The sequence below is a fragment of the Lissotriton helveticus genome, chromosome 9, assembly GCF_964261635.1.
Source record: "Lissotriton helveticus chromosome 9, aLisHel1.1, whole genome shotgun sequence".
Taxonomy (NCBI): Eukaryota; Metazoa; Chordata; class Amphibia; order Caudata; family Salamandridae; genus Lissotriton; species Lissotriton helveticus.
The window spans coordinates 1,144,215,156-1,144,240,707 of NC_136070.1; the positions used below are offsets into that span (position 1 = coordinate 1,144,215,156).

The 25,552-nt window shown below is 40.5% G+C and overlaps 1 protein-coding gene across 1 annotated transcript in view; it reads left to right on the top strand.

The window, feature by feature from the left end:
• ERC2 (ELKS/RAB6-interacting/CAST family member 2) overlaps positions 1 to 25,552 on the top strand; it is a 2,322,684-nt gene that overhangs the window by 464,665 nt on the left and 1,832,467 nt on the right. The window contains exon 4 of the mRNA XM_078661584.1: positions 21,020 to 21,094. Within this exon, the coding sequence (XP_078517710.1) occupies positions 21,020 to 21,094 (75 nt within the window). The remainder of the gene's footprint in view (positions 1 to 21,019; positions 21,095 to 25,552) is intronic.

The following is a 25,552-nucleotide window of genomic DNA, read 5'->3' on the forward strand; positions in this document are numbered from 1 at the left end:
CCAAGTATAGTGAACAGTCCTTTCTTGTTCACCTCACTCTCCTCCTCTGGGTGTTTTAGTCGGTGCTTGGACAAAATATCGAGTTTTAATATCAGGAAAAAATATTCTGATAAAAAAATAAGAATTACATTGTTTTTAATATCGTTTTCAATAATACTGTTTTGTTAAAAAAATCTTTTTTTCATTATTTTAATGTGAATGTGTCTTAGTTTTTACTTTTGAGTGATTTTGATTTTTTCTTTAATTGCTAATAGTAATCTATAATGTTGTAGGAGGTTGTTGGGCTTGTAGGAGGATGGGGTTGGAAATTAAGTAATAATTAACTATCAATTAGATAAGAATATTTAAATAAGTATGAGATTAATATTAATTTTTGTATTTTATGATAAATTGATGTATTTTATTTTAGGTGCAGTTTGCTATGTTTGTATTGGTATAGGGTGGGAAGTTAATTAAGTAATAATTAAATAATATTTTTAATTGATCATTCTTAAATTATTTATTAATTATGTAAATTGTTTAATTGTTTTCTATTTTTTAATATATATATTATGTCAATTAATATAGTTTAAATCAAACGTTTTTTTATTATAAATTATTAGGGTTATTCAAATATGTAATGTGTTTGAAGTGAAGTACTTTCCTTACTGTTGCACTGACTGGAGTGGGAATAGTAAATGTAATCCTTCCAAAGTCCAACACTCTATCTACTGTAGCACAAATTGGAGTAGGAATAGTCAATCCTACCCTTTCAAACTTCAACGCGTTCCCTACTGTCGTACATACTGAAGTGTGAATAGTAAATCTTACCTCTCCGAAGTCCAACACTTTTCCTACTGTATCACAGGCTAGAGTGGGAATAGTAAATCTTACTCCACTGAAGTCCAACACTTTTCCTACTGTTGTACAGACTGGAGTGGGAATAGTACATTTAACTCCTTTGAAGGCCAACGTACCCCTACTGTTTTTTAGATCTACCGAAAGGCCAGAAATTGTTACCACTCAGCATGCATGAAAGCCAAAGCATGCTATGTTACCAACACTATTAACATGGCCGAAAATAAATCTCAGACTCTCTTTAACATGGTAAAAGAATTAGCTGGTGAAAACTCTAGAGCAGAACCTACTCCCCTTAATACCCAGCAATGCCAGGACCTGGCGTCTTTCTTCACGAACAAGATTGAGAACATTGTCTCTAATATTAAAAATGACAGCAGGACCACAGACAAGGAAGGTAACACTGCCCTAGTCCCTAGAGAAAAATGTCATCTCGAAGCCTGGCCTCCCATTAAATTGGACACACTGAAGGAACTATTAAAATCGATCAAATCGGGTTCCCCGCGTGACCCTGTTCCTATCGGTATCATAAAAAATTTAGAGGACCCTGCTTTGAGTTCCATAGCAGAGATGTTGAATGCCTCCATGGAACAAGCTACAGTTCCTGCTCTATGGAAACACGCTATGGTCAGCCCTCTACTTAAAAAACCAGGCGTAGACCCGATGATACTGGCCAATTATCGGCCAATCTCATTATTGCCTGCTTTTTCAAAAATTTTAGAGAGGCATATACACAAGGCACTTTCAACCTATGTGGAAAACAATGAGCTCCTGCATTTGTCCCAATCCGGGTTCAGGAGTGGTTTTTCTACCGAAACGGCGCTACTCGGGGTCACAGAAAAGATCAGGGAGCTTATGGATGACGGCCAAACAGTAGCACTGGTCTTGTTAGATCTTAGTGCGGCTTTCGACACCATTTCTCACTCCATACTGCTTGACAGGCTGGGGGAGAATGGTGTCGAGGGCAAAGCTCTGGAATGGATTAGATCTTACTTATCCCTCCGCACTTTCCAGATCTCCTCTTCGGAGGCATGTTCTGAGGTATTCCACTCTCCTCATGGTGTGCCGCAGGGATCAATCCTGAGCCCTCTGTTTTTTAATTTGTATCTACGACCACTGGCCAATCTTGTAGAAAACTTTGGTCTAAGTTTAATGACCTATGCAGACGACTCGCAAGTCCTGTTTTCACTCTCCAAATCCGACTTGTCTGTCCCTTCTGCATTAAAAGTAGGCCTCCAAGAAATATTTAGTTGGATGTCAGCCAACCAACTTAAATTAAATGGAGATAAGACAGAGGTCCTACTGTTAGGAAATAGTAAAGACCTCTGGAACGACTCCCATTGGCCATCGTCATTAGGCAAACTCCCACCTTCAGCCTCTCAGGTTAGAAACCTTGGGGTCATCATAGATGACAGTCTATCTATGACTCAACAAGCAAATAAAGTGGCAGGTATTTGCTTTACCATTCTTAAATGGTTACGCAAAATAGTCTGGATGTTGCCACCCACTACCCAGAAGACCATGGTCAATGCCTTAGTGACATCTCGGCTTGATTACGGTAACATCTTATACCTGGGTTCAAACAAGGCAGTGATAAAGCGTCTACAATTAGTGCAGAACGCTGCGGCCAGACTGCTTTGCAAAATCCCTAGATACGCCAGGATTACTAAACATCTTAGGGAGTTGCATTGGCTTAAGGTTGAAAATCGAATTCGTTTTAAGGCCCTGAGTTATTTATTTAAAATCAAAGCTGGCACTGCCCCCAAATATCTACAGGCACTTGCTAAACCCTACCTCCCAAATCGTAGTCTTCGTTCAGGCACAGCTGCAAACTTTGTGGTACCAAGGTTTAAACGGGCCAGAATAGGTGGGAGATCTTTTTCCTACCTGGGCCCAACGCTGTGGAACTCACTGCCTATTCATATACGCAAGGAGGAAAGCTACATGAATTTCAGAAAAAGTGTAAAAACATGGTTATTTAATAAATAAATGCTTTGACTGTTCTCTCTCCAGTGGTATCGTGTTCATGCTGGTCCGGCGCCGGGAAACCCTTTGTGGGTAGCTGTGCGCCTTACAAGTGCTATAAAATAAATAAATAAATAAATAAATGGTGCATTTTCCTCCCTCCAAAGTCCAACCCTTTCCCTATTGTCGCACAGAATGTAGACTGGCGTTGGAATAGTATATTTAACCCCTCTGAAGTCCAACACTTTCCCTGCTGTGGCACAGACTGGAGTGGGTATAGTAAATCCCACCCCTCTAAAATCCAAAGCTTTCCCTACTGTTGTACACACTGGAGAGGCAATAGTTGATTTAAACCCTCTAAAGTACAACATTTTCCCCACTGTTGTACAGACTGGATTGGGAATAGTAAATTGAATTCCTCTGAAGTCCAACACTTCCCCAAGTCTTTTGGTGTATTTAGTAAATGCGTTTTGGGGTTTTAAATTTGTAATATTTACAGTGTAAGTTAATTAATATAGTTTTGCTATTGAACGTTTTATATTTTTCATGCTTTGCTTTATAGCATGTGTGCATATATATTAATATATACATATTTATGCATATATATGTATATGCATATATATACATATGTTTTATTCTTTCAGTATCACTTTTTAAATATAAAAAAAATGTGTTGTGTAAAAGAAACAATTTTAATATGTTGCACTATATATAAAAACACAAACACAGCTATATGTATATATGTGTGTTTGTGTTTATATATTTATATACAGTATTAAATATTAGCAGAATGTTTTTAATTTACATTATATTAAATGTATATATATAAATATTTAACTTTTACTACTTTAAACTCTATTGATATCAAAAAAGCAGCATTTGTGTATATTTGTTGACGATATTTGTGTCAACTATATTTTCCCCCCGACATTTTTGTACTTACCATTATAAGTATAGGGGCATAATATTTGGGTAAACAATATTTTTGACATGATATTTGTGTCAAATGATATTGTTTACCTCGATATTGTGTCAGTGATCGGTTCAGTTTTAGCCTTGACCATTTCACATGTTGAGCACAGATATTACCATGTTAGCATAAATGTAAATGCATTCAAGGAAGAATTTTGGAATTAATACCTAGGATAATAATTCACACTGAGGCAAAAATGCACCATTTCAAGGTAAACACTTGGATTAGCCAGTGAATCCCACTCATTACAGGCATTCATCATTATCATCAGACAGCATATTTGTTACAGATAATTAGAGCTCTGGGCAATGTTTTGGTGATTACGTGAGTAAACATAGACACATGCTGCCAAATTCAACTTTTCATTAAATTGTCACACTCACTGCAACATCATCTGTGAGCTTGAAAATGTGTATCTACTGTTTCCACCAAAGTCCCTTTGCCAGTCAATACATTTCATGGCCAAGAGCTAGCTCAATGCTGAACTGGACAAATATACAAAATGGTACTCAAACACCAATAGTAGTAATGGAAAGAAGGAGGTGGTGAGGGAGAGAATGACAAAGTTTGTGGACATGTCCTAACCAGCAAGGGCAACTGTGACCAAACATCCTATATGTATATGGTAAATGTATTGTATCAGTGTCTAGCTGGTGATAGATTCTGGAAGCAAGAACATAAGTGGCCAACATTAAAATTAAAGTCTACTGTCAGTTGGAAGTGTGTATAATAGTGAGATGTTTTTGCTGTAAAAGAGAGATCCCTGCAGAGTTGACTAGTTCAGCCACTATGATTATTATTTTTTAATACATTAGAACTCTGCTGGAATGGGTGGTTACTAAATTACTGATAATATGATTTAATTTAGGCTGATTTTAATATTGAACGTTTCATTACATTTTGGGCATAGAAATATTCCTCACTTATGTAATGTTCCCCCATATTTTGTTAATCAGGTTTTCAATCGATAAACATTGTGTAAATTCTGCAGTGTATTAACTAACATAAAATTACCAAGGATAAACGTTTGTGGGAGTGAGTTTTCTTTTTTTTCCATTAAAGACCATTACACAAACCTTGCAACTTCTCCAATAGCTTTGCAAAATCTAACTTCATAGCCAGGCTCCCACCTGGAATGAGTACTCCTATATTTTTAATGGTGCAACATATTGAGCTATTTTGTTGGCACACACAGTAGATGCACTGAGCAATATAATTTTGAAATATTCATATACATTGTGGATCAAACACTGATACACCTGCACCACACCATATTTTAAGTGTCTGTCTAGCACTCTATGCTGTATGCTTCCAATAAAAATCAGAAAAGAAATCGGACCACCAAATGCATTGTAAAGCAGCACCTGGCTAATCTTCATTAATTTTCTGAAAATTATAATATGTTGCCAGGGGCAGCCTACGTATTCGAAAACTGATTGTGTAGTTGTGGTGAATGTGGAGGAAAATCCCGGCTCTTTAGTGGTGCATTTTTACATTGTGACATTTATTAGTGCCCTTCTATTTTAATTGACAAGGTATTGAAGTTCCATGAACTTGTCAGACACATCTTCTTTACATACCTAGTGCTTGGTAGGCAAGACATAAAATGCTCTATGTCTCTTGACAACAGCTTCAAGTCTGTTATAGTAACTATAGTGCTTTATGGAGAAATATAATTTTGTATATGCCATCAGAACTGCCCTAGGCATATCCCAGAGAATCAGTAAAGAACAAAAAATAAAAAACATTAATGGAAACACTTGAGCAAATGTATCTACACCACAGGGTTTTCCATGCAGCAACACTTTCCCCCCATCTCCTAGCTTTTCTGTGCTTGTACGGAAAGAGTCAACCATTGCTCCACCAATCATACAAAATAAGTCTTGCCCAAACTGCAAGCCTACATCCCATTGGCTTGACCCAATGAGCAACCAATTATGAATTCCAGCATCATTAGCACAAGTCACTGAGGAGTAGCTGGAGTCTACTAACAGAAATTAGCTATGTATGGGTATACCCACTCCACCTGAGGAGACTCAACCAAGAATCTTCTTGTTCTTCCTCCTCATTGCGATAAAAATAATCTGTCTTTTTATATAAAACGTTTGATTGAACAAAAACTCTTCCCTACTGTCTCTTGCTTTATTACTTGATGGAGCAGATTATCTGGTAGCTGAAAGATATTAAACTGGAATGGCATAGGTACCACAGTAATGTAGGTATTTGAAAACGTCTCTCACTAGAAGCTTGGTGATTCACCACTTTTGCATATAAACCTCTAACGTTTACAGATCCTGCTTTGGTGGTGGTTCCATTTTCCCATTTACATTTCAATTTTTTTGTGGTTTCATATAATGTGAACTCCACTTGAAGGTATTGGAGTGCTTTACATGAGCATCAGTTGCATTACAAAAGTTCACATACATTTTATTTAGGCACATGGAGATTAAACCATTTGTCCAGAATCACATGATGTTGAGCCGACGTCTAAACTCAAACCTGGTTCCCCAGTTCCAAAGTCAGCAGCTCAGGCTATAATGCCACATCCTCACTACTTAGAGGCCCATTAGGATATCCGGCGGATCGACACCGCCGGGATGGCGGAGGCCACCACCAGCCCTGCGGTGGCAATCTGTCCGCCAAATATCCCTTTTCCCCCTGCCTTAGTAGTATGGCGAGTGCCACCGCGTCAGACGGAAAGACCGTCTGCCGCTTTTCCGCCGGTCGGATTGCCAGCCGAGCGGAAAAAGCAGTAAATATGGTGGCGGTGCCTTGCAGGCACCACCATCTATATTAGCATGCCTGCGATGACATGCCTCTACATGGCAGAGACTCTGCCATGGAAAGGGATGCGTAGAATGCTTTTGGAGGCCCGTGGCGGGCCCCCGGGGGGGTTTATGCCTGCACTTGGGGGGTACCCATGGTACTCCCTTGATTGGCATGCACAAGGTGGCAGGCACCGTGCGGTGCCTGACACGTTGTGCATGCCAATGCACAACAAGCATATTTTGCAATGCTGCGGGTGCTGCTGACAGCACCGCCCACTGCAATGTAAAATGTGCTGGATGCGACCGCCAGGGTGGTGGTGGCATCCTAATTGCCACGGCGGGACCACCGCACCTCTAGCGGCCGGTCCCGTTTACCGTTACGGTGGTGGCATCGTAATAGGACCCTTAATGTTCTGAAGGAATCCTTGTAATTCTTCTCAAGAGATTCGAGACAAACCACACAACAAAGGTAGAACAGAGGCATGCATCACACATGAAGTTCATTTGAATCAATTTATGTCATCAATCTTTCTTTATTCCTTACCCAAAAACAGTCCACTTTAATTTAGTACCCTAATAGGAGAACAGTTCAAAGAGTTCCGGGTGAGAATTACAGAAAATATATTGTCTGATATTGTCCTTCATTCGTAGCAGCAGCACACATCATTTATGAAAAAACGTAAATTAATTCTGCATCTGCTCCATGATGCAAGAGCATCTTTCACAAGTGCCAAATAAGAACATGCATTACTGCCATCACTGTTTGTATGTTGCCATACTTGATTAGTATATCAAGATTTAAGCATTTAGCTTTTAGTTACACTTTTTCCATATATTCCGAAGAAAAGTAAAAGGAGCTCAGTAAGTAATTTGGCATTTGCCGTGGGTACTATTCAAAGAAAAGATAAATATCGTCATGTTTGAATTGTTTATAAAGTGTTTAAAGTGTTTCGAAGCTAAAACTTAAAGGATTGCTAAATTGTAATTATATTGATGAAATTGCATCGTTAGTGTAGTGTGCCCAATTGCTTTCCTCCTAAATATGTATTGCAGAAGAATTTTCCTGCATAAAAGTATTATTAACTCTTGCAAAAGTCTGCTGGAGTTTAGAAAGTTTGGAAATTATTGACAAAAAGCTTCAAGAAGTTTGAGAAGTCAAAAAATAACAACTTCTCCCACACCTACTAAAAAAGAAAACAAATACAGCAGCACACAATGTTCTTCCAACTTGGATGTTTACTTTAATTCTTAAAATGACTTGTTTGTTAAATAGGCCTGGGTGGAGTTCTCAGAGTTCCACTATGCAGAACTCTGCAAAGTGACCAACAGCTTCCGCTGCACTAGGCAGAGCTCCGCAAGCATCAAAGTTCATTAGGTTGCCCCGTTCATGCTGTTTTTAGCACCAGGTGTTTGTCCGGTGCTGGAAGATCAGCCCCAATGACACAATGCCTAGCGCAAGAGGGCGGTGCTTCTTTTTGCCGCTCGCGTAGATGTCCTACTCTAGCGGCAGCTACCCGAACTGCGACCGCCTGTGTTGAAAAATTTCGCCAGGAAGTTGTCTGGAGTAAGATTGTCCTTGCTCGAGCTCGAAAACTTAACGTTGGCGAGCGAGGAAAAAAATCTGCAACATGTTTTTCAAAACTGTACTCTACTCGGAGTGGGGAAAATGTCTGTGAACTCTACAAGAGGAGCGAAATTTCACGCCAAGGCCTATTGTTAATATAGTTTTTCTGTTGGTGAAAAACTGTTACACTCCCAGTCTGATATAATCCGAGTTATTATGTCATATTCATAGAAGAACAAAGAATACTGACCACATTGGTGAAATAAGGAATACTGAAAGAGTATTTATTTGTCAGGTTGGTGGATATGTTTTCAACCTTCCTTTTCATCGTGACAGTGTTCTAGTATTTTGAAAAGTACATATTGTACTGAAACTATTCTTCACAGTAACCACTTTACGCCCCTTGAAAGAAGAAAACAGCGTCTTCCGAGATCTAAGTTATCATTAGAAGCTGAACATTTAAAAAAAAAAAACTGTCACTTAGAAACCTGAAGTGTACTTAAAGCACAAGAAAAAAAGGATTTGCAGAAACTGGGAACCATGTTGGATTGAATTCCTCATCCGCTTAGTTATGAGAATAGAGCTTATATGCCACAACTTTTAAATAACAAATAGTATTTCGTGTCACTACGACAAGGAATAAGATAATGATCTGTTTCTTTAAAAAAACTGCCCGATGTTTCTATTTTCTTATAGGTCAAACACAAAATGCTACCACTGTGAGGAACTGTATGAATAATATGTGACCAAGTGCATTTATACTATTTTGAAACAATCCGAGTGCGTGTGTACATTTCTTTTACAAAATTAATCTTCTCTAAGCACTGGTCTTGAAAATTCTGTTACTTGCATGATAACTAGTTAGAAGGATGGAAAGGTGGAGTAGGTGCTTCTCCAGCCCCATTTTGAGCATGCCCTCAGTCTGGGTTCATCTTGAATTAAGAATTGTTTGCAGGTTCTTATTAAAATTGAGAGTCCAGCAAGGGGCTGTGTGAAATTCACATAATATTCTTTTTGGAAATGCCTGTAAAATTGTATACTCCAACATTGAGTGATATTTCCTTAGCACAAAATGCACCCTTTCATCCAAAATAGACTCAAGTATGCATTTTCCATTAATAAAATAACGCTACATGCAACAGAAAGTGAAAAGCAGCCACTGATTCTCTGTCCATCTGTTGTTCCTGTACTTCCATGTTAAGATGTTTTCCCCCCAAATAGAAGGTAAATTACACTAGCTAGTGTAATAGTGTAATTTCAGTAATTTCATGTAACGAAAGTAACGATAAATTATGCAAGATTATGCCTGCAAAATGAAAGTTTCAATGAAAGGCCACACCACTGCAACACAAGGAATTCAAGATTTTGTTTCACATACTGGAAGTCATGATATAGACTTTAAAAAATATATATATAAATGTTTTGCACTTAGTTCTAGATACTCCTATCAGTTGTTCTGCACTTCTTTGTATGGAACATGGTATGTGTCTCCAGGACTGATACGCAGTGTCTCCAGAAACGTTGCTTAAGTTTTAATGCATGTTGACATGGGGTAAAGTAATGACGCATTAGTACTTCACTCTAATTTGGGGGCTCAGTAAACTCTGCATTTGTTCTGGTGCATACGTCTCCATCTCTAATTACAAATAGTAATGATTTGTGCAATCTTTCTTTTCTACTCACCTCAGTGATCTTGAACCAGGCAAATATTTTTACAGTTTATTTCTAAAGGTTGCATGACACCGTTGCAGAGTGGGAACATCATAATCTCTATGTGAGATTTTTTTTTTATTGTAGACGTCTACGTTGCAGGGATAACAATTGGAAGGAGTAAGACCAAAACACATCTTTTTGTGACAAATGATTCTCTATTTTACAATGTTGTCATCTACTAAATCAGACCTTTTAGTAATGAGTAGAGTTCAGGACATGTTTATTTTTGTCATACTTGTTTTTCAATGAGAGCTGTCTCTAAATGGGTGAGACATCATGGTCTTAATGATGAAACCCACAAAACTGTACACAAGGTTTGGATGCTGTTCTATGCCAGAGATATTTGAGGTTGATGATTTTAGAGCCAAGTGCCTGGACCTCTGCCAAGGAGTCTGTGGAGTATACACTATACTCCTCAATCTCAATCAACCTGGCTCAAATAGTTGACATTGAATCCAGTTATTATTGTCTGCATAACTTCTATTTTGCAATCTTGCATTGTCTAATTTTTTAGCTTGCTGATTTACAGTTGTATATTTCTTCCATCAACAACAACGTCCTGGTGATTAGGAATTGATCATATTGGTTAAGAGCTCAAAGAACACAACAACTTAAATTACAGAAAGTTTTACAGTCCCGCCCTTTAGCCGATAAATCTTTCACACAGTTACATTTTGGGGGGATCATTTAGAAAGAAGATACCTTTTCCGTTTGTCATTGTGTGTATTGTTAGTCCTCTGCCGATCAGTTTAGCTGAAAAAGCAACCTATTTTTTATTGCCCTTTTAAACGGAATAAAGAGCACAAATCTGTTTTTCGCAAGAATAGTCTACTGCCCTTATTGTTTTGTCCGAACATGTTTGGTGAAGATTTTAGCATCATTACTGACTTAGGAGCCCTAGAAGCACAACTGCCAGTGTGAAGGAGTATTATGTAGAGTAGGTAAGGCATTATTCTCCTAGAGGTGGCGGGGTTCTATTTCATCCTCTTCTGTAGCCACTGATCAAGCTGAGCTCATTCATATATGTTAGATCGTGGGGTCTCTAGTTGGCAGAGGTAGGTAACACTGTCCAAATACGGACCCTTGCTACTAGTCAGGGTAAGGAGGATACACTCTTTAGATAACCCCTGATCACCCCCTTGGTAGCTTGGCACGAGCAGTCAGGCTTATCAAAGGCAATGTGTAAAGTATTTGTACCAACACTCACAGTAACATAGTGAAAACACCACAAACTGACTCCACAACAGTTTAGAAAAATAAAGGTATTTAATCTAAACTACACAAGATCAAAGTGACAAAAATCGAACATACACAGTTCAAGAATATGGTTTCAAAAGTGTTCTCAAGGTTGCGTTAAAATAATCCACAGTTGCGTCACGTTTTAGCCAACAGTACCTTTAGCTGCGACAAAAGTTCCAAATGAAAGCTGTAGCGTTAAAAGCAAGCAATGCGTCACTCCTGAGACCCTGGGGAGGCGATGCGAAAACCCCACTCGATGTAGCAGGCGTGTTGCGGTGACTCCGGTCTGTATGGGGAGGGATGCAATACCTTGCATGGATTCCCGTGCACAGGTTTCGGTGGAAGCAGCTCGCAAAAGGTACGATGCCACGATCTTCGGGGTGGAGACGATCTCCGGTGCGATGACGATGGGTGGCTCAGCGGTGATCTTCTGCTCTCGCGGCCCCTCGATGCGATGGCTCTGCGACAACTCTTGCAGCGACGTGATGCGGTCCGCAAGCAAGCGGTGCGACGATCTCACCCCGTGACGAAAGGCTCTGCGCCAATACTCGCAGCGATGGTAATCTTCCCGCACTGGTGCGTCCTGCAAGCGAAGGATGCGACGACACTGGTAGCGGCAAAAGGCGCTGTGATGATCTCGGCCTTCGCGGCGGCAGGAGTTTCCTCGCACTGACGGGGATGTGCTCCGCAAGCGAGCGATGCGATAAAACTTGCAGAAAGTCTTTAAAATCTTGGTTTCCAGCGTCCCAACACCGGTAGAACTTCCAGAGGCAGCACAACTGGCCTAAGCACTCTAGGAAGGACAGAACTTTCTCAGCAGAGTTCAGGGAAGCTGGGGGTGAAGTCCTTTTGTTCCTGGGACTTCTTAACAGGGAGCCAGCCCTTCTCAGGCCCTTGGAGATACCTTCAAGCAAGCAAGGGGACACAGCACAAAACAAAGTCTTTCCCCTCTCCTTGGCAGCAAAGCAACAGCAGGTCAGTCCAGCAGAGCAACAGCAGGACAGTCTTCCGTCTTCAGTTTCAGCTTTCTCCTTGGCAGAGGTTTCTTCTAGATTCCAGGATGATCTAATCTTCTGTAGTCAGGGGTCCTGTACTTATACCCCTTAAAGTCTTCCCTTTGTGCAGGAGGGCTCTGAGCCCAGTCTGAACCAGTTCTGGGTGTTCCTTGAGTACTTTGTTTTCCTGACTTCTCCTTTCCTTTCAGAGAGAGGGGCATGGCAGTCAGCCACCCAGCAGGAGGTGGAGCCAGCATTGTGGAAGGCAGGCACAGCCCTATTCAGGCCCAGGTGCTATCCCCTCTCACCACCCAAGATGCAGATGCAGTCATTCAGCCTAGGGCTGACTCAGCCAGCCTCCTGGGGGCTCCCCAGCCCCTGTCACTCTCAAACCAGACTGTCAATTCACAAACAGGCCAAGGCACACAGAAAGGTCAGACAAGAGAACAGCAATTTTCTAAAAGTGCTTTTCTCAAACACAGGAGTTAAAAACCACCTTTCCTAAAAGATGTGTTATTAAATTCTGAGTTCAGGGATACCAGTCTTTTATGTCCTACCTTGCTCTTATGGGAATATATGCTGGTAGCCACTGTAGTCAGCATTATCCATGATAGCCTATGGGTAAAGTAGCCTTACAATAGTGTAAAACTAAAATGGATGTCATTCACTACCAGAGCATGTCACCTGCACTAGTACATGCTCTACCTTTCACATACACTGCACCCTGTCCAAGGGGGTACCGTGGGCCTTCCATAGGGGTGACCAATGTGTACAGAAAGAGAAGGGTTAGGCCTGGTCAGTGGGGACACTGACCAGGAGGACATGCCAGTTCACAGACTGCACACAGGCACTGCAGTGGCAGGCCTGAGACACCATTTTAGGGCTACTCATGTGGGTGGCACAATCAGTGCTGCAGGCCCACTAGTAGCACTTGTATCACCAGCCCTGGCACACTCAGCGCACTTGACTAGAGACTTCTCGGTGCTACAAATAATCCAATCATGGATAACCAATTACAATAACAATTTACACTGGGATCACTTGCACTTTGACACTGATCAGCAGTTGCCCCAAGCATCTTCTAAACCAGCAAAAACGAAATCCAGCACAGCTTCAAAAATCCCTTTAGCCTTTCATTGCTAGGTGGGATATTGACTAAACAAATCTCCAGTGGGTATTAAGCTAAGATAATTATTTAAATAGTTTCATTTATTAGGGCCAGATTTAAGATCATGAATGTGCCTTCAGTAATCAGACTGCTCACCTCAGGTTTGTTGGCTCAATTGACCCCTCTTTTGATACTAAAGTCACACGGAGAATTGTTCGCCAGCAAATGACCACTGGAAAAACTGGGATAGAAAAGCTTCACAATTAATGTGTGATAGAATCCCAGAACACTACTTTTAGAGCTGCATCAAGCATTATTTAAATGCCTACTTATGCCCACACTGATCAGAGCAGTACCCATAAGAGCTTGTATCAACCTTTCTGAGAGTGCAGCATTCCTTTTCACGGCCTGGCCTCTCTCGACTCAAACAGGTAGCAATAGAAAAAAACACTTGGAAGATCCACCAATTCTGTTTCCCTAGAACACCTCTTTTGGGCAGAAAGTATACCCCTTTCACAGCAGCTCACTGGACTCAAGATAAACCACAGGCTAGAGTTCCATGATACGACTGTGGGGGTTAACCAGACAGCAGCTATGCTTACATTTTACCTGCTCGTCAGAAGGAAATTTCTCAGAAGGAACCTATTATGTCAATCAGGTCTTTCCCTTCAACACAAAGCTATATCACAATTGCAATTTAAATTCTGAAAGCACAAACAATTGTCATTCAGTTTTTAGCCCAGCAATTGCTTAGGATTTTTAAGTCACTTTTCCCACTCAAAGCCACTTCCTTTTGGCCCAACTGGTGTTGATTGTCTGAAATGCGCATGCAATATGGCCTCAACTTTAAAAGTGCGATGAATGGCAGCATGAGTAGGGAAACGTTTGGCAGGATTATCTTCTTCATAATGGAGACAATATGTAGTCTCTTGGATCTTCTTAAAATTAATGACCTGCTAATCACCAGTCTGCTGCTTACTGGGTAGCACATTCCAGCAGTTTGGCCACATCCATTAAAAGCACTACCACATCAATGGAAAATAAATCTGCTGAAATATCAGTTCATTGGTACTTCTAAAGCTTGCAAACATTCCATGACCAGATTTCACTTCACTGTGAGAACTGATAAATGGACAGTGCTAGTGATGGATATTAGAAGAGGTATTTCAAACAATTTGCAATCATAGGGAGGTGAAATGTGAAAGTAACCCTTTAAGGCAGTGAATCATTTTAAATCATGGATTAGTACTTTTGATTGTAAATGTGACAAACATCCAGACTCCTTTATGATCCTTAATGGTGGCTTCATAATGTATGTATCTCGTTATTTGTGTAGTGCAGGCACGGCTGTGAAGAAGTAGAATGCTGAGCAGTTTACGAAATAGATATGATTCAGGATTGTTTACAATAAAACATGTAGTAAGTAGGTTCCAATCCTCTGGACAGAGGAAGTTAATGCCCCTTGCAGACGAGCAATCTTGGATATGTTAGCACATTAATCTGTCCTTTTGACCATACCAAATGTGCCAACGCCTAGGAGCAGAGTAGTCCCTATACGAACTCTGGTGCTCCCTGATTGTACTCATCCCTAATACATTTGAGATCAAGTTCAATATTCAGTACTGAAACATCTTCAATAAGAATTACAGACAACGGTTATAGTTTTGAAGATTTCAGTGAGTAATTAATCATCAATGACTTTGCCATCAAAAGATTTAGCAGCAAAGCGCACAAGTCATATGTACAAAGAACTCATTAAAGCTCTATGTAAAATCCAGCATAGATTTGCCATCTAAGAGTGGGAAATTGTAGGCTTCTGGGTTACAGAGAAAAGCGCGACCTTTTATAGGACTTTAGACAATGTGTTCCATACAGTAATGCACAAATACATGGTTCTCAGGGTATGCACCAATGAGGAACAAGCAAGAAGAAACATTCTACTACAAAATACATTTGAGGATTCTCTCATAGTAGTATTACATTGGTATTAGCCGTTTTCACAGTATATTCAAGCCTGTCAATTGATACATTGTATAAGCAAGAGCTTGGAAATGGTGTGGTGGAAATGGTTCCTGGGAATGCTGTCTGTTAGTATGAGCTTGCAATTCTTTATTTAGAACTAAAAACGATTGAGTAATCACATGGGGTATTCCTACAATAGTGATTCAAGATGGAGGACAGTGTAAACACAGCTTTTGTTATTGTAAGCTCAGTTTCAAATGCATTTAAACAAAAAAGAAGGGAACATAGCTCTCATAGTTGCATCAAGGGGATATCTGCTGGTGATGCGGGGGTACTATCTATTATTCCCTTATCGAGAACCTAATTGGGCCTGCTGGATGTCCTGCTGCTAGTTCTAAATATTGGGTCAGAGCTCAGATTCACCTACATAACAGTTATCTTCACTAAGCTTGTGCTATTTTTTGTTTTGGTGGCTTAGTTGTTAATCCAACTTAAAAGACAGGAGTTACCTTTACCATGAAACCCTTCATTATGTTTCATGATAACAATATTATGAGTGAGTTTTCTGGGCTAAATCAATGAAGGAATGGCCAATAAATGCAAATGCAATATTCATTTGGCAACTTGTATGTAGAGCAGAGTCTGCAGAATAATTACACATATTTTTTTCAGGGAAAATCTTTAGATCCTCTACTGCAACCTGCTTGCGATTGTTAGTAAAAGAAATGTGGAGATACAAATGAGGGAAAGGCACAGGTCCCTTGAAGCTGACTGTTGGAAATTGTTAAATATAGACATAAAAGAAAAGCCTCAGCTACTGCCATTACTCCCACTAGACCCCATGCTTACCTAGCACAAAACCACCCTGTCAAAAAGAGGATCACCCTTTGATCTTTATCCCCACACATCATCTCCCCTTTCTCGATTGCTCACCCTTGCATGCAAAGGCTAGCCCATTTGAGTCTACTGTCCATCTCTACTGGAGCCCTATGTGTTCATTGAGGACATTTTGAAATGGCATCACACTACTATTAGGTATGGTTTTTATTTTTTGTGTCTGTCTCTTGCCAGTGTATTAAGCATATTAGATAACATTTCCATCCAGTCCAACAAGACTTCACCCATCTTCTCATTAGTTCTAATGTCTCTTATTATTATTTATCTTCCACCACGGCCCATTTGTTCATGTCTGCTTCCCGGGACTACCTAGGGGATTTCCTACATGATCCCTACCAGATTCCTATATGATGCTTCGCCAACAATAATCCTTGTGCTGCAAATCTGGATAGTGTTTTCCTGTTTTTGTGTTTTTATGAAAGACTCAGCAAACAGTGTCTAGTTGTTATCTCTAATTTTTTACCCGTTGTAGTTTGAAAGATTTGTATTACCTCCCCCAAATATTATCAGACATGTTCATGCCATATGTATGAATGTGACTTCCGGCTCTGAGCATTTTGGCAATTGGGTGTTCTGTTCAGGTATACTTTGTGTGGTCTTAGCTATGACAAAAATGTGTGGTGTCCCATTCAGAATTAGTCAGGGGGTCCTGTAAGTCATTGTCTCAAACCTGAGCGGGGTCCACTGCCTATCTATTTTCAGGCCACCACATAGGGTAACTAGCCACATTCCCTGGCCTGTTTCTAGTGTAGTTTCCAGTGTTATGGATGTCTCTGGGATGTCCGGGAATCCAAGCCATCCTGCCCTGGCCATTTAAGTCAGCTTGGTGAACTCTACGAACTGTGCCAGGGCTACCCCAAAAGGGTCTTGGGCACCTTGCAAGATTATAACCCTCTCTACTGGATACAAGTCCCCTAGGGTCTGACAGCTGCCTGCCTCCAAGTTGACAAGGACACAGTGGTCCTCAATTGTCTAAAAGGCTTTAGCCAGCAGATTTGTAGTGCTATGCAGAAGAGTGGTATTTTCAGTATCTTTTGTACCACTGTTTCGCATGCTATTGCTACTTGTCGCACAACTTGTGGTGCCTCTATTGTGAGTGATCAGCTCGCAATAATCTTAGTGGCAAGGCTCTCTCCTGTACCATTCCTGCAAGCAGCTTTTTCTCTCAGTTCTGCCCATCTGTGCACAAGAGTGTGGCTTGCTGAAGCTGAGCCGCTACATAATAGAGTTCTAAGTCCAGCAGACCATGCCCTCCATTTGTTTTGTGTTTTTTTTCAGGGCGGCTAAGCACGCCCTGCTCCTTTTCCCTGCACTTGTTAACAACACCAACAGTCTATTTGTCTTTGATAGTTGTTTTCAGTACCAAATATATTGACGTTTGGAGTGTGTATAATCGAGACTGGCAATGTCTTTGAAGCATGCTGGTGTTTCCAAGCCCTGCAATACTCTGTCCATAGTGTAAGCATATTGTTTTTTTTATTTGGTATGTGCCACTCTTATGCCCAAGAAACAGAATCTCTCAGTTTCCCAACACGGGCCCATCACCGAGAGCACTTGTTTTCATTAATATGTAGGTCTAAGGCCATTGCATGCCTATCAGACTAACGTAGCAGAAGTGAAACTGAGCTTTGGGGCTGGTTTATGTATTGTAATGCATCATTTTCATACATTGACAACGTATTTATTGTGTCACCAGTTTGTATACCCCAGGGCTGCATCATTGCCCTAAGCCAGATCGCCAATAGTTTCAGCGCCCGAGCAAATGTTAATAGTGACAACGGAAAGCCCTGTCTGGTGACCCTTGCGATGTTCCAAGTATCAAACCCACCAATTCTGACTGAACCCAGCACAAAAAACTGTGGCCCAAGCCTTGATTATGTCTAGGCTGGACTATGGTAATGTGCTTTATTTGGGCGCACCTAAAAAAACTCTGAAAAGGCTTCAGATAGGGCAAAATTCTGCAGCCTCTCTACTCTTCCATGTACCTCGGCAGATGTTGGACACCTCCCAACTTCAATCTCTGGATCAACTGACTGTGGAGAATTGCATACACTTTACAACACTTTTGTTTATGCATAAGGCTTTATATGGGAACAGCTCACTATATCTTAAGAAGTTGGTGCGTCGCGATTACCCTCAGCGTAATCTTCACTTGGGAGATCAGCACCATGCCACTGTACCCTGCAATCAAAGCTTTAGAAAGGGTGGCCTTTTTCTGGTTTGGATCCACCTTTATGGAACTCTCTTCCCTGGAATATTCATAGCTGCTCGTTATTGGTAGAGTTTTGAAAATTTTTGAAAACCTGGTTCTTCTAAATTTTCTGCCTTGTCCCGTTTTTATGTTTAGTGGTAGGAAACTATTTTGAGTAGCCATTGGCTCTTGAAATACTGGTATGGTATTGTATTGTACCCTAGCCATAGGTTCTGGGTTTAATAGTCGTACCTATCCTAAAATAATGTGCTCAAATCCCATCAATCCTAGGACCTCTAGTATGTATTCCCAATCTATAATCTAGTCAATATCTAATGATGCTAAGGCGCTCTCCTCCTGCGTTGTTGCTAACAAATGTCTCTTGCCCTCCCATTTTTCTAAATTAATTACCACAATAACCTTAAAGGATATCACCCTCTTCACTGCATCATTTTGGACGGACTTGATTAATACATAGCTATCTCAACTGGCCTTAATTTTGGCCAAGTCACCCGCTTACTTAAGAAACGACAAATGATTAACAGGGATCTAAATAATTTCCACCATGTTTCAAACATAGTTGTGATGGCAGCCAATCAGATCTCCGCATGAGATCTGTTGGCCTGTGGATCCTTAGCGACGTGAAATATACAACGTTTTTTAGCATTTATTGCTCAAAACCTACTGAACAGATTTACACCTAATCAGAAAAAGCACGCTTTCTGGATCAAGATCTAGCTTTCTGTCACATTTGGTGTAAATCCATTTAGTGTTATTTGCGTTATTGTTGTTCAATTTTTCTATGGAAAAATTTAAAGGGAAAACATGTTTTGGCACCCCCTTTTTTTCACCCCTGCTTAGTGGCTCACCCTGAAACTTTCCAGGAAGGAGCTGAGGTGGATCAGACTTTTTGGTGGACAGGTTTGTCAAGAATTGTCAAAGCAAGCCAAAGCTATTAAGAAAACAAAAATATTTTTCTTATGTTCTTATGGAAACACAGACCTAACTACAAATACCGAGTAGCAACTAGTATGGAAATGGGGAGGGGTGGGGGGGGGCACGACCCGCTTGCCTCTTTATGGATCAATGGATTTGCCTGATATTTCCACTTTAGAGGTGAGGAAGGGAGACAAGCCAGGTATTCACCTCGGCTTGTTAAAATCCGGACTCTGTGCATGCAATAACTTTAATTTATATGGCAGCAGCAATTAATGGATTAACTGTGCAAGCCTTTTTATTTTAACATTCAAATGCCTGTGTTTATACAATTATGGATTAAGTAATGCAGTGTGGAAAAGACGATACTTGGGTATGGTATGTATCACAATGCATTATAAACAGAACTATGGGAATTGTAGTTTGCGACTATACTGACACATGACATTTTAATTATAAGCATCTGGGGCTTGACAGAGTCATCAGTCACCTGAGCACAAGGAGTTCTTGCCGAAACGCTTCAGGGTTGAAGATTGGTTGCTGCAGCCAGTGTCATTTCATGAACAAATGCTGTTTTTTTCAGGATCTGGCCTATGACACTCTTCTTTTTCATTGGAAGATATAAATCTCGTACAGTTGTAGTGGCGTAATGAGCAAAACAGACCAAACATTGAAGATTTGATGGAGAAGGGGAGATATTATTGATCATGTTAGCACAGCTGTTATTATAAAGTGTAGTTATGTTTTATTTGCTATATTTTTATATTTTCATATTAATCATTGCCAGCAATATATATGTGTACCATTTGTGGCACATTCTGATACCACTGGAAAGTTTAAGCAAGCCTTGTTAGTTTTCACCTTCAAAAGACCTGTGACTAGCTAGATATTTTCCATATGCTCACAATACACCTTTTAGAAGAATCATAGCGTAATAGGTACGTTTTTTGTTACTTGGAAGTTATTTGGTCTGCTTTTCTTGAAATGTTGTCTGCCTATGCATAGAGGTTTTCGTTTTTTATTTAAGTTCATGTTATAGATTTTAGTTTTGTATGTCAGGATTTTAATCTCCTGTTGTCCAGTGTATGTTTTTTACCACGTTTTCACTTTCTCTTTTTAAGCTTGCAGTCCTGGTCAGGTGTGGCCACTTAATAACAGTTACTCGCCCCATCAAAATGTTGTAATGTTTACTTTTACCAGGAGTTTTTTAGCTGCTTAAAGTAGCAGAGTATTTCAGTTAAAAGTATGGACCAAAACGAGAAAATTCCAGGGGAATAAAACACATCATTACTGTCTACCCAGGTACTTCTTAATTTCTGAGTGGACCCTCGCGGACTAATTTATAATCTCCTGAATTTAACGTGTCCCTGAAGTAACCGGAATCCCACAGCAATTTCCATGTATTTTTCTTATTCTTACTGATTGTTATAAACTTTTTTTTGTACTGGTGTTGAAGAACCTTTGTTACACTCTTTGTATTACAGTCATTTTGTATACATACAATTTCAAATAAATATGTAGAGACAAGAGAAGTTACTGTTAGTTTTCTGGAGGACATTTTGCAAAACATGCCATGTATGCATGCACGTGCACCCAGACATAGCTGGCTCGCGCCCGATCTTTGTCGGAGCGAACATTAAATATTGATGGGGTTTCAGAAATAGTGCACGCGCTGGCAGCGCTGCCTGTAACATAAGACACTGTAGTTATGCCGCAGGCATTATGAACCGTGCACTTGTCGCTTCTGCCGTCGCTCAACTTGCTCGTGAAATACTCTCTGTCTTGAGGGGATTGTGCGTTTCTCTCAGATTAAAAAAATATATATTTAAAGTATGAGCCGCCAAGCTTATTTTTATCGGGTCCCTCCACAGGAGCTGCATCGAAGGACTCAACTGCAGCCCGAGCCTGCCAAGACGAAAGCGCTTCAGACAGTAATTGAGATGAAGGTATGTGTGTTTTTTTTACGAGCGCGTGTACTTTTTTATCAGAATGTTTGAGCTTCTCTATTTTCACTGTGCCTGTTGCATGCCTTGATGGAGCACACATTTACTTGTTTCGTTTTGTTTTTTGATTATTTTTCTAGAACTGAGGAACATTGTCAGTAAATATTATTATATGTATTTGTTCGAAAAAAACAAAAACGTATAAGGGTACAATTGTAAAGTAATTACTTGATGTATACAATGCTTCTTTGTATTAGTAAATACGCACTTATATAAGGTTGCATGTGTGTATATATGTCTGTGTGATTATTTTGTGGTTGCCATTACAAAGATACTGTATTTTAATTCAGATGCTCCGTCCATCACAACCCCCTTTTGTACCGTATTTTAATTAAAACACCAATACTTGTTAGCCAAACAAGCCGACTCTATTTTATATCTACAGCCATATAGTGTGCTTAGCCACGTTTCTAATGAATAAACGTGCTGCACAGATTAAAAGGGCCATCTGGTGAATGATGGCACAAAAGGTCCCAAAACCCAAGATGACATCATCAGACAAAGTGGCATTCTAGAACACCTATTGTTTGTGATTGTTAACAATGCAGGACGGAGCAGGGCGAACTAGGACAGATAATGGGTCAAGGTACCGAAATAAAAGTGGTCCCAATAGCAAATCAGAGAGCTAAAAAAGTGACCCACATTTACAAAATGGTCACGTTTGGAGGTTGTAAAGACACCACACCCTAAATAAGTGATTTGTAAGGTAGATGGAATCAAATGTATTTTTGCTGGCTGCATCCAATATTTGTAGTAATATCAGGGACATCAACACTAAAAACTAGTCCACAAGCAGCCAAAAAACAGGCCCACACATTGACTTTTCATACCAGCCCATTGGGCATTACCTGATTGTCCTATAGGCTAGTCCGATCCTGAGTAAAGAGAACTGTGTTTTTTTCTCTACACTGGGTGACCATTTTAATCAGTTTCACCTATGACAGAGACGCATCTGTGGTGATATGTACTTTGAAGGGCTCGTTTAGAATATTAAAGGCCCCTTCAGAGTGGGCTGGTAGTCCCATGGTGCCAGTGCTGGGAGTTACTGCCTCATCAGGATTACAAGACCTTTCAGCTCACCCCTGTCTGAGTGTTTGTCAGCAGGGAAACTTCTCCTGCTGAAAGCAGATAGAAAGGCCACTTGGGAATCTGCATGGAAATGGTGAAAAGCATGCAGATGTTTGTGCAGAAAATCTCATTTGCGTGAGTTATCACCCATTATATTATAACCAGGAGCGTTCCCTTGCTCTGGAATTACTGATGCCCATAGTACTGGATATTTCTGAGTGCAAGGAATGATGTCTGACTATCTGGTCACTTGTGATCGACCCATGAAGGGTTTTAGTTGCCCAGCTGTGTTACTGCTTGCTGTATGACTATAAACTCCAGTCCTGGGCTTTCGTTTAACATAGGAATTATAGTATGGCTTCACTTCCATTGAATCTCTTTGACTAGCACATGTTTAAACATTCACGTGTAGAGTTAAAGGCACACGTGCGGGGGTGGGGGGTGGCGGGGGGGGGGAGAGTTGGAGGGGGGTCTATAGAGACACAGAGCAAGGCCTGACCATGCCTGGGATAGCTAAGTGTGCAGGTGTTTTAGTTGTATGTCTGTAGCTGTGGCCCGCTGCCACCCATTGACTTTTCACAATATTGAATAATAATTCCAATGTATTCTGTATAACAATGACACTGAAAGTAGGTAAATAATTTCTTAACATTCCTCGGATTCAGAGCAGCTACATAGATCAATATCATGCGCGACACACATTTTACCTTCCTTGACACCTATTTTTGCTTGCATTTTCATTTTGTAAATATCCAAGCACGTAAACAGATGTTAGCTAAATATTAAACAGTGATCGAAGGTATCTCATATGACGTGGCCACTTGAAATCTAAACAGAGTGGCCCTTAGAATCATTGATGATAAAAAAACTTATGTCTCTTAGTGACCCCTTGAAGATTCCACCTGAGCACCCCCCACTAAAGGTCTAACAGCTGGATGTGTGTCTGACAATCAATAGAAAGGTATCGATTTTACAGCATCTTATTAGAATTACTGAAAGCTGTATCTTCCTTGCTGGGCTCTGAACCTGTGATCTGCTGTTCTCATGGAAAGAGTTCACTGCCCTTACATTGGCGCTCTGACAGACCCCTCCAGCAGACATTGATTTTTACACCATGGAGGATTGATATGGGGTCAGTTTAATTATCACCCCAGTATGAATATTAAAATACCAGTTTTCTTCCTAGTTCCTTAGTGTAAAATAATCAAGTACAGAAGGAATAAACTCCAATTATATATATATTTATTTATACCTGTTTAGCACAGCCTGACGTTCCTAAGGATTAGGCAAAACCATTCACTGAATCCGCTGTTGAACAAACCTAAAATAAATAGTTTTTAGTAACAACTTTCTAAGGGACAGTGAGATGAAGTCATTTGCCAAGAATCACACAGAGCGGTCAATGGAGAAGCCAGCATTAGAACTATCGTTTTTGAAAATCTGCTTTTGTAACCAAGCATCCACCCCGCGGAAATAGCCTAAAATATAGAGCCTATTTTAATTACCCGTTAATTTCTGCAGAGTCGATTACTCTTGCTGCTAAGGATGAGAGGGAGACGGCTAATAGCATTTCCTGCCATTGCTTCCAATGAATGAAGTACATTAATCTGATAAGGCACAAGGTGTGTGTTTCAGCAAGGTAAGGCCACACAATGGCACGCGTCTCTGGTGTCATGGCGAGGCCTGTTCACAATGGAAGACGGATGTCCTGATCTGCTCACCCATATAATAAAACAAATACTGGCAAAGCCAGTAAGTCAGACCTTGGCATGCTAATGTAATGGTTATTTTTTCCTTTTCATTTTGTGTTGCAAGCATGCACCACGAAAAGAAAAAAAAACAGAAAACCGGCCGTACCTAAATGTGGCCAACATATGCTTGCAATAAAAACGCAAACATATATATAAAAAAAAAGTCACAGATGTGACTGTTTTACTAGTGATGTTTAGAAAAGGAAAACAAGCCTTTCAAGTGTGCCATGAATTTTACTACTGTTTCTTTTGAAGGTGAAAAGAAGACATTATCACCTAACCAAGCACTCATATTAGAGACAGTTTCTAAGTCGCAAGAAAGACTCTTTATAGCAGCAACTTAAAAAGGAGACAGGACAAACACCCACATATAACCGGGAACGTGAGGTTTACCTAAAAGAAATAACCATTATTTAAAAGTAGCCAATAAAAATACGATTAAAAAAACACACTTAGAAGAGCTTTCTCGCTGAAGAGAAAGTTTCTATTTTTAAGTGGACGTGGACAATGTGCACAAGCTTTGTGCAGTCAGTCAACATGAAAGGAGCCAATGGGAAAAGTGGATTGATCCATTTCCCCTGCTGTATGCTGTGATGGTGGAAGCAACATGTGAATGACAATTAATGTTTAGTTTTAGGCAGCCGCGGCCCGTGGAGGGAGTTCCGGAGGGGCAGAAAGGCGGGCGGGGGAGGGGCAGGGTGGGGGGGTGCTAAAAACGGGAATATGGATTATTGGAGGTAAGTAAACAATTTAATAAATTAAACGAATTTCGTAGCGCGCCCTGCATCGCAAAATGTGCAAACTTAGATGGGCTTTTAGACAATAGGTTTTAATCATTGGTCCGTTGAATTAGTGCACATTCAACCGTGGAGCAAAAAAGGCTCACTTTTAGAGCCTTTCTGAAAATTCTGACTTGGGAACAAGGACACTACGTGCGCTTGGTGTTGGTCTGACTTCATTCCTTCATCAGCTACTCTTTGCAGCTCAAAGAATCATTTTAAACATGAAGCATTGCAACAGTTGCATGGTTTTATAGATTTGCAAATGTAAAATATGTCACGAATTGAGGCTCGAGGACACACAGAACATTTCCAGTTGTTTCTGCAGCCGCGGTCCCGTGCAGGTAACAGAGCTGGGACGGTGGGACTAGGTAAGGGGGGATTTAAAGTGAGGATGCCAAAGGAAAATGAATTTTTATTTAATTTTCCCTCAGCATCGTCCCTCGAAATCCTCCCTTATCTGGCCCCACCACCGACTGATGTTACCTGCACGGACCGCAGCTGTTTTCTGAACACTAAATACATACATTGAGCATGTTTCTAAGTGTTCCTAAAGGTACAAGTGCGAACTGAGGAACAGGGGATCAAATCACTTGTGCAGGATAGCACGTAGCGGTATAGGGTTGAAGCCAGATTTAGAATGCCGGTTTCCTGGATTCAATGTCAGCTGTGTCCCACTGTATAGTAATTCTTAACCACTATGTAGTATTTCTTATGTATTAACACCTTGGCCGCGGCCATTATTTCGTGGCAGTGCGGTGGTTCCGCAGAGTAGGCGGGGCTGCGTCGGCCGTTGGATGTTC